Here is a 16,525-nt window from a genome sequence, read left to right as displayed (position 1 = left end):
CTTATAGAAACAGAGAGTAGAAAAGTAGTTGCCAGGGGTAAGGGATGGGGAAATAGGGAGAAGTTAGTAAAAGGGTATAAACTTTCAGCTATAAGATGAATAGGGTCTGAGAATCTAATGTAAAACACAGTGACTATAGATGATAACACTCTATTACGTAATTGAAATTGGAAAATCAAATGCAATATTTAGACTTTAAAAAGTAAAAGAATAAAGTCAACCAAAGAGGAACAGTACAAAGGGAAACATGTAGCACTGATTTAAACCTTTTCCTGGTTTCAGAATTCACACGCTGCTGTAAGGTCTATGGCTATGTTTTTCCATCAAAAAAAGTAAGATATAATTCACACGCAGTAAAATTCACTGCAATGTTGAGTATACAGTTTTGCAAGTTTGCACAAACACGCAGTTGCTTAATCCCCACCACAATCAAGATATAGGATAGTCCTATTACCCCTATTATAGAGGACAGTCCTCTATACCCTTTTGTTGTTAACCCCTCCTTTCACCCCCATCCTCCAGCAACCACTCATCTCTGTTTCAGGGCCTATAGTTTGGGCTTTTCCAGAATGTCATTGTAAGTGGAATTGTGCACTACATAGCCTTTGAGTCTGGCTTTTTTCATTTAACATAATGCATTTGCAATTCATCCACGTTGTTGTATGTACCAGCAAGGATTCCCCCCTTTTATTGTTAAATAGTATTCCATGATATGGATGTACCACGGTTTTTTAAAACCATTCACCATTTAAAGAACATCTGGGTTCTTTCCAGTTTTTGGTAATTACAAGTAAAGCTGCCATGAACAACTGTGAACAAGTTTTTGTGTGAACGTATTTTTTTCCTCTAGGGTAAACACCTAGTAGTGAGACTGCTGTGTTCTTTGGAGAGTGTATGTTTGATTTCATAAAGAACTGCCAAACTGTTTTCCAGACTGGCTGTACACTGCATTCACACCAGCAAATGCATGAGAGTTCCAGTTGTTATACATCCAGCCAGCTCTTGGTATTGTCAGTTGAATTGGTTTTAGCCGTTCTAATGAATGTGCTGTGGTATCTCAGTGTGGTTTTACTTTGCATCTCCCTAATGACTAGTGATATTAAGTATCATTTTATGTGCTTTTTTTGCCAGCCATATATTTCTTTGGTAAAATACCTGTTTTATGTATTTTTCCACTAGATTGTTTTCTTCTCTTGAATTTTGAGAGTTCTTTATATATTCTGGATACAGTCCTTTATCAGATATGTGATTTGCAAATATTTTCTCCCAGTCTGTGGCCTGCCTTTTCATTCTCTTAACAGTGTCTTTCAAAGAGCAAAAGTTCTTAATTTGACGGTCAAATTTCTAATTTTTTTCTTTAATGGACTTGTTTTTGGCATATCTAAGTAATCTTTGTCTAACCAAAGCTATGAAGATGCTTTTCTCCAAAGTTTTCTTTTAAAATTTCATAGTTCTAGGTTTTATATTTAGGTCTGTGATCCATTTTGAGTTAATTTTGACAGACAGCATGAAGTATGGATTGAGGTTCATTTTTCTGGAATATGGATATTCATTCATTGCATGTGGAGAGCCAACAATTGACTGCCCTTTCCTCTTGGAACTGCCTTTGCACCTTTGTTGAAAATCAATCGACCATATATATGTGGCTCTATTTCTGGACTCTCTCTTCTGATCCAATGAGCTAAAGGTCTATTCTTTCTCTAATACCGCACTTGCTTGATTACTGTAGCTTTAACATAATTCTGCAAATCAGATAATGTGAGTCATCCAAATTTGTTCTTTATTGAATTGTTTTGGTTAGTCTAGTTCTTCTGCTTCTCCAAATAAACTTCGAATCAACTTGTCCATTTCTACAAAAGATACAAGTAGGATTTTCACTGAAGCTGCATTGAATCTATAGATTAGTTTGGGAGGAATTCACATCTTTGACAACAGAGAGTCTTCTAACCCATGAACGTGGTATATCCCTCCATTTATTTAGGGCTTCTTTGATTTCTTTCTTTCTTGCAGTTTTCAGCATACAGATCTTGTACATATTTTGTAAGATTTATACCTAAGTAGATAATGGTTTTGGTGCCATTTACACGGTATTTTTTACTTCAGTAAGTTCTATAGCTATTTTTTATTGAAGTATAGTACAAACTTCCATAGCTTTTCTTTGGATACATGTTTTATATATCAATGATAGTTTTCAACTGTGCTAAATCTGAAAATGGATGTTCAAGTAAAGTTGTACTGAAGCACTGTATTAACTTCCTGTTGTTGCTGTATCAAATTACCATAACTTAGTGTCTCAAAATGACACAAACTTATTCTTTTACTGATATTGACCATGGCCTCTTTCTTATCACTCCAACCTCTTGCTTTCATTGTCACATCTCCTACTGTATAGTAGTCAAATGTCCCTTATCCTCTCTCTCATAAAGATACTGTGATTATATATAGGAACCACCTGGATAATCCAGGATAATCTCCCTACCTCAAGATCCTTAACTTATTCACATCTGCAAAGTCCCTTTTGCCATAAAGGTAACATTTACCAGTTCCAGGGATTTGGATGTAGATACCTTTGGGGGCCATTATTCAGCCTACCTCCAGTATCAAATAGGTTAAAAAGTCATATTTTGGAAGAACATTTATCTTTTAACAATGGCTTAGTAGCATTGCTTTAAAACAAATAGCATTTAAAAGTCATAAATGCACCTTGTCTCCTTGTTTCAGTGTACGGAGTTGAAGCCTTCCAATAGCTTTTTTAGCATCTGCCTTTAATTGTCTCTGTAATAAAAAAAATAGCAAGTATTAGGAAAAACTATTTTTAAAAGAAATACAATAAAAAGGGTAGAGAGGATTAATAAATATCAGACAAAAGTCAATGTATAAGTGAATTTTAAAATATAAAATTTAATTAACCATAATAAATGTCCATCTATCTGATATCAAGAGGGTTTTTTTAAATTACTGAAACTTTTCACTTATGTTTCCTTAGCCTCTTAAACAGCAGCTTTGGGCCACAACGGTAAAGCTGTGTGTCTCTATTCCAAATGGATTCAGATGCTATGAATGTTCAAAGGAATTTTTCTATTTTCAAAAGCCCAGAGAAACTCAAAGTGCATCTTTTCCATTTTCTTTTTTTTTTTTTTTCCATTTTCTTTTTTGAATGGTGTCATGTTTGGTAGAAAGTGCATAGGCTTTGGATTCAAATGGACCCAGACTCAAAGTCTGATTTTGTCACTTACTAAATGAATAATACTGGACAAGTCATTAAATCTTTGAGCTTGTTTAGTAGCTAGTACTACTACTTCCTTATATTTTCATCTAGTTATTTTAGAATTTAAAATTGTTTTTGATATCTCTTACCTCATTTAATCCTTACAATAACCTCCTAAAGGAGATATCTCCATTTTAACGTTGAGCAAGTAGAGGCCAGGAAAAGTAAAATAACTTGTCCAAATGATAGAGCTGTTAGTGGAAGTCCGCTCTTCACATTCCAAGATTCCATTATGATACACCATCCAAAATCTTCTAACGTTTTCCTAACTCTTGAATTCTATGGTCTGTCAAATTGTGGCCAGTCCTTACAATGAAAAATCAGTATGCCCACAGGGCTCTGGCCCTCGACCAGACTTCCAAACATCACTACTTTCTTTTCATATAAAGCATGAGCTATTTAGACACCAAGAAGAGAAAAATGCAAATGATACAAAAAATAGAGCCAAGAAGAGAAAACAGGACAAGAGAAAAAATGTAGTTGATGACAAGTCTTTGACAATCATTTTGCACGTTGTCTTTACAGCACTTCTGATTTAGGTTTTAAGCAATGAGCTCTACGACACATTTGGGGAAGTGATAGATCTCTAGGGTATCTACTTGATTAAGTCTATATAGTCTGATTTCTCATTCCAGAATATTCAACAAAATATAAATGCATGAATCTCCACTGCTAGTGTCTATCAATTTACTAGGGATGAACTATATAACTCTGATCATATCCAAGAGTGATGCAAATTAATGAGGTGGGATTGAAGGCAAACTTTAAATGTAATGCCCAAGTCTATGCTGATGAGAAAAGTGGAACTTATAAGACCAGTGCTAAAAAAAAGTGTGTAGAGGGATACAAAAATATAGGGAAAAATCCAAGATACCAGTAGATCCTAAGCAAGGGACTTGATTATAAAGAATCTCTAAAAGATTTGCAGCATAGCATAAACCAATGTTTAACAAAGCAGTCCCAGAATTTAAAAAATATTTTAAAAGGAACTTTGGATATTCCCAATAACTCCCACCAAGCTTTTATAAAGAAAAGACTTCTTCAGATATGTATGTACAACATGTGGTTTTGTTAAGAAGCAGAAACTGTATCCTCAGAGACTGAATAAAGGTCACTTGTAAAGCTGCCATTAGAACTCAAAATTCACTGTTACACTGATAGCAAGAGTTTCCAAGATGCATCCATTCCTCTAAAACCTGACAGATGAGAACAAAATTATGACCAAGTAGTTTATATTAAATATGTTTGGATAATATCATTAAAGTCAAACTTCTGGGTGTCCGAATATATTAACTTTTAAAGACAATATGCCCCAATGCAAATTGTAATTTACATTTTATTTCTTAAAAAAACAGAACTTCAGGAGTCTATCTACTTTGTTACACAAAGTACTTTGGACACTTTTTCGGTACCTCTCCACCATATGAGAATTCCCTCCTACCCTACAAATTCCAACAGCACATTGCTTCTACCTCTTATATTCTGTAGTTGTGTTGTATTGTTCATGTGTCTTTCTCTCCTAGTAGATTGTGAGTGGATGGAGGACTGGGCCTTAATCATTTAAAAAATTTCCCACAATGCCTAGTAGTTGCTCGAAGAATAGCTTCTGAATTCAGAAAAACAGGTTTTCATGATTTTCTCATCCAAGTCAGTTTTACTCATTAAAAGCCTCTATCAAATTTAGGAAACAAAAGGTTTAGAGAAAATGTATTAGGCCCCTACCATGTGTCAGGTTTAACCCTAAGCTTTTTACTTGTGTCATCTTGTTTAATCATTAACAACCTTATGGAACAGGTATTTTAATATCCAAATTTTATAGACAAGAAAATGCTCATAAGCTTGACTGAAGTCCAGGCAGCTGGTTAGTTGCAGAGCTAGGATTCATTCAAGCCCAGGTTCTATCAGGGTTTAAAGCCCATGATCTCTCTACCATAGTACACTGCCTCCATTGTGTAATAGCAGTGTTTAAAACGCTTCACATTCCTTGTGAAGAAGATAAATGAAAGAAATAAGAAAAAAAACCCCTCAAAGTCAGCTATTATCCAATCTTCAAATCCTTCCTAAATTGGCTACTTCCTGTGATTTGGGGAAATCTTTTAAACAAGTATTTTATATCAACAGACTCTCCCTGCCTCCTCCCCAATCCTAAGAGATACCTGGTCTAAGGCTATTTGGCAGTTAGAGTAGAAGATTGTTTCAAAGCAGCTTGGTTGTTGGCCAATTTTCTTAACAGAAGCTTAATGTCACTATTCTTTTCAAAAGTTGTGATGTTTCCAGTCCTTGAAGAATCTCAGCTACATAGTCTTTTTGTGGTTCTGACTGACACCTTATTTGGGCTGAAAATGAAAAGTCAGGCCAATTCTTATATTACGACATTCAATTTTTAAATTACAGTGAAGGCAAAGATATTCTACCTAGTTCATTTGTGAATTTATACCCAATTAAGTAAAATAAATGTTCAGTCCTGTGATTTGTCAGCCTGGGTTTTGGTTCCAAGACGTTCAGCTTTTAGTTTAACTGAAACCCACAAGAAAAACACTAGGCATGTAGTCAAACCTAATTACATGATAGGGGAGGGCAAGGTATGCAAAAGCAAGGAAAGTGGGTGGATATAAGCAAACTAGATTTTCCTGTTAAGTCACCACTCTTTTTTTAATAAAATTTTTTATAGAAATTTGACTCAGCGTTCATAAAACAGAGTATGTAAAATCAAGAATTATAGTAAGAGAATTATTTTCCTCAGATATATTCCTGTCAATAAAATCAATGTCTGAGTCATATGGCTGTTTAGATATATGAGCAATGAAAGATATTTAATTTTTTCCCAGTGAAAACGTATGCATCAAATCACTGTGTTGTATACCTGAAACTAATGTAATATTGTATGTCAATTACATTTCAGTTTTAAAAAAGCCCCCCAAACCCTCTGCATAATATATGAATGGAAGTGTTCCTAAAGGAAAGAGGAGGTGCAGACTATAAAATAGCTTCCATTAAGTCTAGGGAACTACAAAACTAGGAATACAGACCACTCACATGAAGGTGATCACCGTGAACGGTGGGAGGAAATGCACTGTACAGAAGAGCAGTGAGAAAAGGGGGAATCTGACCCAGGAACTAGGTCAGAGAAAGACTGTAAAACTAGGTCCTACTCAGACAAGAATTTGTTTAACCTGCTCTTATATAAGAATCAAAATAATGGTTCTGTACAGGGCTCTAAATCTCAAATTTAGGCAGGAACAGATACATATATACAAACACATCTACTACAAATGTGTATATGTTGATAGTGGTACAGTATGCAGACACTTGATAAGTCTTCCAGTTAATTTTATATACTAGGAGAGAAGAGAAAATTTATTGTAACCAGAAATGTTTCAGATATTTTTAGCCATGCCTTAAGTTCAAGGACAAATTTTAAGATAATAATATAGCTAAGTTCTTCCTCATCTGAGCCCACATAAGAGCACAATCTCTCTGGCAGAAAACTACAAGGACATGTGTGACATATTTCTGCCCAAGAAGCCAATTTGAGTCTCAGGGTCCGACACTCATATTGGGGACTGGTCATGAGACAATTCTGCTAGCAATTGGCCATGCTGCCCAAAACTCAGGACCCCAGCAATGAAACCAGGTACATATTATCAATCTTGATTGTTGTGCCAAGTCACCATGACAAGCTAGTACAAAACGGTCCATTGTTCCAGATGTGTATAACAAAATCATCAATCACTAACTTTAAGAACACTGACTCATTTATTTTGTAACTGAAAGTTTGTACCTCAACCTCCCTCACCTATTTCTCTCCTCCCCTCACCCCTCTCCCCTCTGGCAACCACCTGTTTCTTGTCTGTATCTATGATTCTGTTTCTATTTGGTTATGTTTGTTCATTTGTTTTGTTCTTTAGGTTCCACATATAAGTGAAAACATACAGTATATCTCTTTCTCTGTCTGACTTATTTCACTTAGTATAATACCTTCTAGGTTCATTCATGTTGTTGCAAATGGCAAGATCTCATTCTTTTTTAATGGCTGAGTAATATTCCATCGCATATGAGGAGCTAAGTAGGTACAAACTTTTGGTTACACAATAAGTGAGTCACAGGTATGAAAAGTACAGTGTGTGGAATATGGTCAATAATTATATAATATCCTTTTATGGTGACAAGGGACAACTAGACTTATTCATGGTGATCATTTTGAAGTGCATAGAAAAATTGAATCACTCTGTTACATACCAGGAACTAGCATAGTATTGTAGGTCAATTCTACTTCAAAGACAAGAGATCAGATTCATGGCTACCAGAGGCGGATGGTGGGGGCAAGGGAATTAGATGAAGGTGGTCAAAAGGTACAAATTTTCAGTCATAAGATAAATAAGTACTAGGGGTGTAATGTACAACACGGTAAGTATAATTAACACTGCTGTACATTATAAATAAAAGTTGTCAAGAGAATGAATCCTAAGAGTTCTCATCACAAGGAAAAAATAGTTTTTTTCTATTTCTTTAGTGATGTATCTACATGAGATGATGGATGTTTACTACACTTATTGTGGTGATCATTTCATGATGTATGTAAGTCAAATCATTATGCAGTACACCTTAAACTTACACGGTGCTGTATGTCAATTATATCTCAATAAAACTGGGGGGAAAACAGAAAAGCAAATAAAACAAAACAAACAAAATAAAACCACTCTGAGGGCCACATTTCCAGGGTTGGCCAAGGGCCAAGCATGGTTCCCTGGGAGACTTGCAAGGAATAAGCAACTAGATCTACTGTGTTATCTCTTTCATCACAACCCATCTCCTCTCTCTTGATCAAGGTCTTTTTAACAACAAAACAGTCATAGTCATGTGGGTTTTTTAAATTCATACAGCATTTATATATAAGGTAAGTAAGAACAACACAATCTTATCTAATACTTGCAGAAGGCAATGAAGGATGAAAACAGGCTCAAAGAAATAATTCTTCCAGTCTGTAAGACCATTGAAAACATCTTTATTGATGTATCAATTTAAAATTATCTGTTTACTCCCTTGATCTATGGCCACTTGAACTTTGTGATAAACTTGTACAGAGTTATTTAAAGTAATGAACTAAATCGAATTCTTCCTCAGACCAATCACTCTCCATTGGTATCACATCCTGGAGAAGTTTTAGTTCAGTTTCCCAATACATTCGATTATCACAAGATTTATTTATATAAGGCAGTTGAATCTTACCAACAATACCAGTATTACACCATATCACAACATGGTTATGATACAGCTTGGTTTGGTTACAAAATAAATACGAAGTATCACAGAAATGTTTATTAAATATTCCTAGAACTGTCCTTTGCCCACATATCAGATATTATTATGGAAAAGTGTCAATGGTGATGCTTCTGTCATTTCTAGGTTCATATTAGCTGAGGACAAAGTCAATCATTTGTCTCAACTCACACTATTATATAATTTAGGTTCCCATTGACTGTTGTGCTGCAAGGCCATCTCCCTCACATGGGGAATACATGGGTATCATTCAGTATTATTCCTATGCCTATAGTTTGTCTTATTTTGGACCATCCTTTGGTCAAAGTCTGTCAGAGATCAGCAATGTAAGTTACAATTGCACCCAGAAAATTTCCATAAATGTGGGGATCTGCATGTGTCTCAAAGAGGCTCTTCCTGTGCTTCCGTAAGTAAAAATAGAAGGCCATCACCCCATGACTCTATGGGCCTCCATTTGAAGTAAAATAGTTAACAGACTGTTGTATCAGAGTGTATGCTCCTTCCCAGTGCTGAGTGCTAACGTTCTCTAGCATTATGTATTGGGTCTGTGTGACCACACTGAAAAGTTTTTATCAGCCTTCCTAGTGGATTTCCATTTTTTCCTCTACTCTTGGAAGATGGTTCCTACCAATCTGTCTTTCAGAGAGTACAATTCTTTTTTCCTGAAAGTTACTCTTAATTAAAAATAAATCTAGCTTGTTCCATTATACTAAGGCCAGCTTCCATTTCACCCAGAGCCCTCTTTTGTTCACTGACCAATGTTTACTCCAATACATGCCTTGTTTCCATTGAATACTGGTACTTGTGTATGGTTAGGGTACATGCACTGTACCCTAAAAATGCTAGGTATCCCATGCCAGAATCAAGTATACAGTGGTCACTCCCAAATTCAGTTTAGTCTGAGCATGCCATAAGGTTTTCCACAATCTTCCTTGTCTTAGGTTAGGGTTGTTCCCATGGGGAACATGAATCCACCACATAATGCTTAATATATTATTTTTATTCACAACCCACTGATACTTTTCTTCTTGTCTAAAAGCTTTCCATCCACAAAAACAGGGATGATGTATATTCTTACACATCATACTATGACATGTCAGGCAAATGGCCACTATACGCTGCCCATTATATTGGGGTATTTTGATCATCAAAACTTATAGTTATACATTTATCAGTTTGCTTGACCTATATATACTATGTTATAATGGTTCAGATGGAAGACATTCCTGAATATTCTAGTGAATTCCTAATATTCTAATGAAGGTAAAGTTTTCCATAACTCAGTTTCAGTACCATTTCTACCAGTAAAATGGGTATAATGCAGTTAAATATTTTGTGATAGTTTTAACCATCATATGCATCAAGCTTTACCTTTTGAAAATAATTAGGAAGTCAGGAAAATTATGTAACATGTAAATGACATTTTAGTACTCTCAAATATATATAAGCAAAAGGGATTATCAGTTATATATTTAATCCTTTAGTCACCAAAGGATAACCATATATAGCCCATTAAGTGGTGAAAGATGCCCACTCAAAAGCCTTCTCTAAAAGGTGAGAAGTTTTAAAGTTATTCTTGACCGTTTGCACAGAAGTTAATCTTCTTAAAATGTATTAAAAACTATGAAAATTATTTAAATGAGCAATGAAACCAGAGTTAAATATCCAATGGAGCTTGTGCAACACCAGGCAGTACTTTATAAACTATATTGCTGGCTGATGGGGTTTAATGGCACGTTAAAAGGATTAATATAGCACTTGGAGTACAGAAATACATACCCCACCATGAACATCCGCAAACCAAACTTTCTTGTCATTGTTACTATAACCTTTGAATAGTTTGTCATAGTGGATACCAATTTCTTTCCAACCTCAGAGATAAAATCAGCATGATATACAAATGCCAAATATTAACACAGTGTGAAACTGTTGAATGGCCTGGTGCAGGAATTTTAAACATCCTTTTGACCACAGCTAGTAACAGGCTGAACCTGCCACCAATGTGATAAGCTGCTTCTCTAAGAAGAACAGAAGTCAATTAACTTTAAACATTGAGATAGTCATCACTCATTACCATATGCTGGTGTCTAAATCTTTATGAAGGTTTTATAATAAGATTTCAATTTTTCATCTGTTCCTAAATTTAATTAACTTTCTTGCCATATAGAAGTCCTCACTGCTCCCTCACTCTCAGATAAATTGGGTTCACCTTTGCTTATTGAAGAGTGCATGAAGTGGCTAGAATTTCACTGCCTTTGGAGGAACTTCTCAGTACATATTAAAATGTAATCTTGCCCCTACTATGTGATCAGCTGAAAGCATTAAATCTCTACTAAGCATTCTGAAGCAGTGGCACATCATTCTGCTGTTGTGTTGAGAATACTTGAGAGGGAGAGGAGGTAAGAAATGGTGGTGGCATGGACCAGGGTAGAAGCAATGGAAGCGGTGAGGGGTAATTGGATTCTGGATATATAATGAAGGTAGAAATAACAGGACTTGCTGATGGAGGTTATACAGGAAGAGAGAAAGAGAGGAATGAAGATTAACTCCAAGGTTTCTAGCCTGGAGTCAAGAGAAGTTTTTTGAAAATGGAAGCAATAATAGCATGTCTGTGTGCCCACAGTAACAGAAGACAAGGTGGAGGATACAGCATATAGACACAGAGGCATAGATGGGACATGTGGTGGAAGCTTGCTGTGGAAGTACTCTTAATTACTTCAATTTTCTCGGTGGAATAAGATTCAAAATACAAGTTGATTGAGAATAAAGTTGGAGGAGGTGTTCGAGGTTTAAGGAGAAAGGAATATGTATGATTAGTCACCTAGGAAAGACTAAGAAAAACACAGTACAATTGTCAGGCAGCATTAAGGGCTCACTCTGAGTTTGTGACCGTACATTTAAAGTGAGATTAGCCTGTATAGATATCAGTGTTTTCCTGCTATTTCAGCTCTGCAAAGAGCAGGCATAAGTAGGTGGGAAGCAGTATTTAATCAGGGTTGGGTTTTGACAGCAAGTATAACAAAGAGGGAGAAGGGCCAAGGGAACTGAAGATGTATGCCTTGATCGGGGGAGGGGTGGAAGTTAAGCTGGGTAAGGAGAGAAATGAGGATATCAGAGGATGAGGGGCAATTTAAAGGTGGTAGAATCAGTGCCATACAGCCATCAGTACCTCCCTGTTCAAAGAAGCTTTGGTATTTTTGTTCTGTTATTTCTATACTTTGTATGGGTTTGCACATCAGTTGTTAAAATATGGGAGAAATTGTGAATATGTGACTCTGTTTGGAGCCTCGCACTATATTGTGCACAATTAGATCTTTATCTTTAAACTCGTCTAGTCATGATATTCAGCCTACTGTCTCTTCCTAGCCCTGCCCCCACATGCGAACACACACATGCACAGGCACACACGTGTAAAATAACAGTGTTTATCTTTGAGAGGGTGATGACAGGTTTTTTTTTTCACTGTTGTTATATGAGGTTTTGGGTGAAGGTTATTTTCCCTTGTGCTTTCTGATTTCTAAATTTTCCATATTGCATATGAAATGTTTTTGGAATTTAGGAAACAATGTATAAAAGAACATATGTATTTACACCCATATATACTTAAATGCTGGCTGTGCTCCCTGATGAGGACTTAAGAAGACAATCAGGCAGGATTAAGGCCATAGACAAATTTCAGAAAATAAAAGATTTGAGAGGATGGAAGCTGACATACTTTTAAAAACTACCAGTTTTCACAAAACATACGTGTGGATCATTTATAGCAAGTGAAGTATATTAAAACTCATGACACTGAATCTACAATTAAGAGTGAAATATTTTTAAATTGGAAGGAAGGACCATTACAAACCTGCTTCCTGCTTTGGGCTCTTGCATTCCGTAATCTTCGAGCAGAATAAAAGATAAAATAGCCCACAGTTGCTGCCGTAATAATAAAGAAGGACACAGAAACGAAGAAAATTGAATAGTGATTCACCCAAGGGCCGTGTTTTTTCCCTACTTCAATGACCATTGTTACTTGTATGCCTCTTTGAATAGATTGCAGAATTTTTGTGCCTTTCAGATTGCCAATCATGATTGCCACAATGTCTCTTGCACCTGTAAAAGAAAAGAAATTCAGTTTTAGTTTGGTAAAGCATTCATAATGTAAAAATTCAGTTGTTAAAGTGATTTTAAATGATTCCCAATGAGACAAAGGAAGGATACTCATTCATTCAGTTAACATTTATTGGGGACATATGCATATGTAAGTTATAGGGGATATAAACATGCTGAGGCTTGGTTACTGATCTTAAGGAACTCACAGTAGAAAGGAAGCTATGATATATAACAAATACCTCCCCTCTCCTCAGGTTTGCCACCTATAATTCAAAAGTATTGAGTGTGGGGCCAAATTTGCCTCTTAGAAGGCTTTCTTAAAGACAAGTTGTCATTAGGATGGTAGGGAGTCAGGCTTACATTCTAGGGAATATGAAATTTGGGAAAGACTGAAATATTTGACTATACATTTCCCAATTTATAAAATGACAGACTATCTCATAAGCTGGCTACTAAAATGTATAAAGATTTACATATCAGGATTAGAAATCTGAGACAAGTAATGATTACAAGCCCAAATGTACAACATGTGCCATTTTTCTATACCCTCGAAAGCAATATGAAATTTGCCCCAGGTGCAAAAAATGGATTTATTAGAAAGGGACCTGACAGAATTTTTTGTAGTGAGGAAAAGATTCTCTATCTTAATTGTGGTGGTATTTACTTAAATGGCATATTTTACTGTATGTAAATTACACCTCAATAAACTTGACCTTTTAAAAAAAATTTGCCCAAGGTGCTCTAAGGCTTTGCATGGACCTAATCAGGTTAGCAATGAATGTAACAGGTAAAATTGATAGAAATGTGTTTCTATTCAACTCCAACTAAAGTAAAATTTGAAATTAGACTAAATTTATTACTTAGTCTAATCGTCTTGAGGCTTAGTGTAAACGCCAAATCACTGTAACACCTTCCTTTTTACTCCAACTTTATAAATCTTGTGATAAAAATAAAAGACAGACATCATCTTTCCCAATGTGAGAAATGTCAGATTACTCACACCATTCCAATGCTTATCAAGGTTTATATTCCTTCTAGTTTAAATGACCTGATACCAATAATCTTTAGGAAAAGAAGAGAGTTCTTTGAATGTTAAGAGATTACCAACCAGAGAAATCTCCCACTGATACTAGGTTAAGATACTAAACTTGGTTAATGACCAAACTCCCATCTGGAATAAGTATGACCACACACACCCCCACACACACACAACTCTAAAAGGCCCTTTAGACTAGAATACAAACGTACAATATTAAAATAGTATTCACACTTTCTGTATCAACTTAAAAGTACAAACCTTACGTGGCAATGCATACTGCAGATTATCAAGAAATATATATTGCAGACTATCAAGTAATCCCTCAAATTCATGGCACCCAGTGGCCAAAGTTTTCAAAAGATCAAAATTCTCTCCTCACTTGAAGTTACTAACTCAAAGAATATATTCATAGGGTATTATTAAAAATCCTTGAAGTTCTAAAAGACACTATTTTTACCTATGATAGCCATTTAGTTAAATCCTTTTATAACTTTACTGACTCATTTGCCATTACTCAGTTCGGTAACATTGACAACTCACTCTTTTCTTATTTACATGAGGAGAGTCTCAAAAGCAATGGGAAGTGAATGAGCCTGAACTGTCTTCTGTTGCATCTTTTTCCTCTATCAGTATATAACTCAAATATCCCTTATGGGTCTAGAGAATTGGCTGTTTTGCAAGAGAGTAGTTCATTTTTCTATTTATTTAGGGGCTTTAAATTTCTAGCTTTGGCACTAAAAGCACAGAAATCATTTCAATTCTCTTCTCATTATTTGTCTTTTCTCTACAAGCCATCTGTCAAGAAAATTTCTGGTTATAAAGGTTTTTTGCATTTTAATGTTTATATTGTTTATTTTTATCAAAGTATAGTCAGTTTACACTGGTGTGTCAATTTTGGTATACAGGATAATGTTTCAGTCTTACATGTACATACATATATTCCTTTTCATATTCTTTTCATTATAGGTTACCACAAGATATTGAATATAGTTCCCTGTGCTATATGGTAGAAACTTATTCTCTATTTTATATATCTGGTTATAAAGTTTTAATTATATAACCTAGCATTCATTTCTGATATTGTAACCTGTATAATCTTTGAAAGCATAGATCACTCTAAAAATCAGGTTTGGGAATATATGATAATTTTAACGATTTCTTTTTAAATCACAGATATGTCCTTCTAAATTTTTTTGACTAATAAAAATAAGTTTTCATTCTTTTGGAAGATATGAGGTGGGTGGCAGGGCTGAATGCTCAGGAACATACTGGCCATTGTGGTCAGATTAAAAACCAAGGATAATTAAGAAATGTACATTGTCTACACATAAGGAACAATGCTGTGTTTCAGTCACCCCAATTCATATTCATACGTTCTATATGTAGTCTGACTACCTACTGAGATTTCTGATCATACAAAAGATCTACTTCTAAGCATTATCATGTATCTTGTCTTCCCCGAATCCCTGCAGCTATTTAAAAACTGCTCCCCCTCCACTGTTCCCAATCACAGTTAAGGGCATCATAAGCCTCTGGTCACCTGGTTTAGTAACCTCAGAATCACATTTGAATACTCACTGCTAACCTAGTTAGTTATGTAGATGCTACTTTCTTGACATCTCTCATTATCAAATCCTCTTTTTCATTCCTGCTGCCTATGTAATATAGGCTCTTATAATTTCCTTGCCTGAATTACCTCAGTAACCTCCAAACTGGTCACTCTAACTCCAATTTTCCCCCTTTCCTTAAAGTTTCATCAGTGTTTACTTTGCCAGTTGACTTCTGCCATCACTTGGTTGGATCATGCCTCTTCCCTACTCAAAAGTCTTTAGTGGCTCCTTATAATTCATTAAATTTCTGACTCCTTGGCCTAGCATTTAAAGCCTTATATGATCTGGTCCCAAACCCACCTTTCCACACCAGTATCTCATGAACACTTAGATCCAGCCACATGGGATCGGCTGTTGTCATTCACTTTTCCTAATTTTCCTTTTGTTCATTCTGTTCCCTCAGCCTAACATGCCCAACAGCTGCTCTGACATTCCCCTTCCTTCTCTGCTGGTCTATGTATTACTCACATCTCAGCTCAATTGTAGCCTCCTGTGTTATTTTCCCTAGTTCCAAGTGAGAATGTAACGGTTCCCCCTTTGTTCCCGTCACTTGGTTCTTAACCGCTAAGCCAGCACTTTCATTATCCTTTGCATTTCAACTGGTATGCCATACTCCTTCTCCAAACTAAGAACATTCTAAGCGCAGAGACCGTCTTTTAATTAACTAGTAATGCCTTCCTCTACCTGGTATTGCCAGGGAATTAGGTATTCCATATACGTAAAACTTCCAAGTAACAAAAAATTTTACACAAATACTTAACAGTTTTGAATGAACATTTTAAAAAGTCATCTCTACCGCCCTATTTTCTTGATTATGATTTATTATTGACAGTGGATCATTTTTCTAAGCCATTATTTAATAGGATACTTGGGTTATTTGTCCCCAAACTGTTACGATTTTTCACCAAAGTCATTTTGGAGCTGGGATGGACCTTAGAGATCATCCAGTCTGACTCACTGAGTTCTCACTTTGGGTAATTTTCTTTGGATGAGGGAGGGTCTCTAGCAGCATCTCTGCCCTCTTTCTAACTTTATACTTCTAATGCACTGTCAACTCTGAAAAATCAATCAAGCCTGGGTCTAAGGAAAGACTAAAACAGGCTTCCAGAGAGCTTGAGGGCTTCAGTCCAAGAGCCCTCTGATACTTATATTGGTTGCTCAATGACATTTTTGTTTACTTCCTGAATCCTGGCCATGTCCTGGGTACTTGAAGTTGCCAGGTAAGATTCA

General features: G+C 35.7%; 1 protein-coding gene across 3 annotated transcripts in view; it reads right to left on the bottom strand.

Annotated features, from left to right (window-relative positions):
- The window catches only part of RNF128 (ring finger protein 128), a 75,332-nt gene that overhangs the window by 9,389 nt on the left and 49,418 nt on the right, over positions 1-16,525 (bottom strand). For all 3 annotated transcript variants that reach the window (XM_010987747.3, XM_031446201.2, XM_064482887.1), the window contains exons 2-3: positions 12,399-12,646; positions 2,704-2,775 (exon numbers count right to left, since the gene is read on the bottom strand). In XM_010987747.3, coding sequence (XP_010986049.1) covers positions 2,704-2,775; positions 12,399-12,646 — 320 coding nt within the window. The remainder of the gene's footprint in view (positions 1-2,703; positions 2,776-12,398; positions 12,647-16,525) is intronic.

This window comes from Camelus dromedarius, chromosome X (genome assembly GCF_036321535.1).
Source record: "Camelus dromedarius isolate mCamDro1 chromosome X, mCamDro1.pat, whole genome shotgun sequence".
NCBI lineage: Eukaryota > Metazoa > Chordata > Mammalia > Artiodactyla > Camelidae > Camelus > Camelus dromedarius.
The sequence above is the reverse complement of the archived record's forward strand: the minus strand, read 5'-3'. Positions and strand labels throughout refer to the sequence as shown.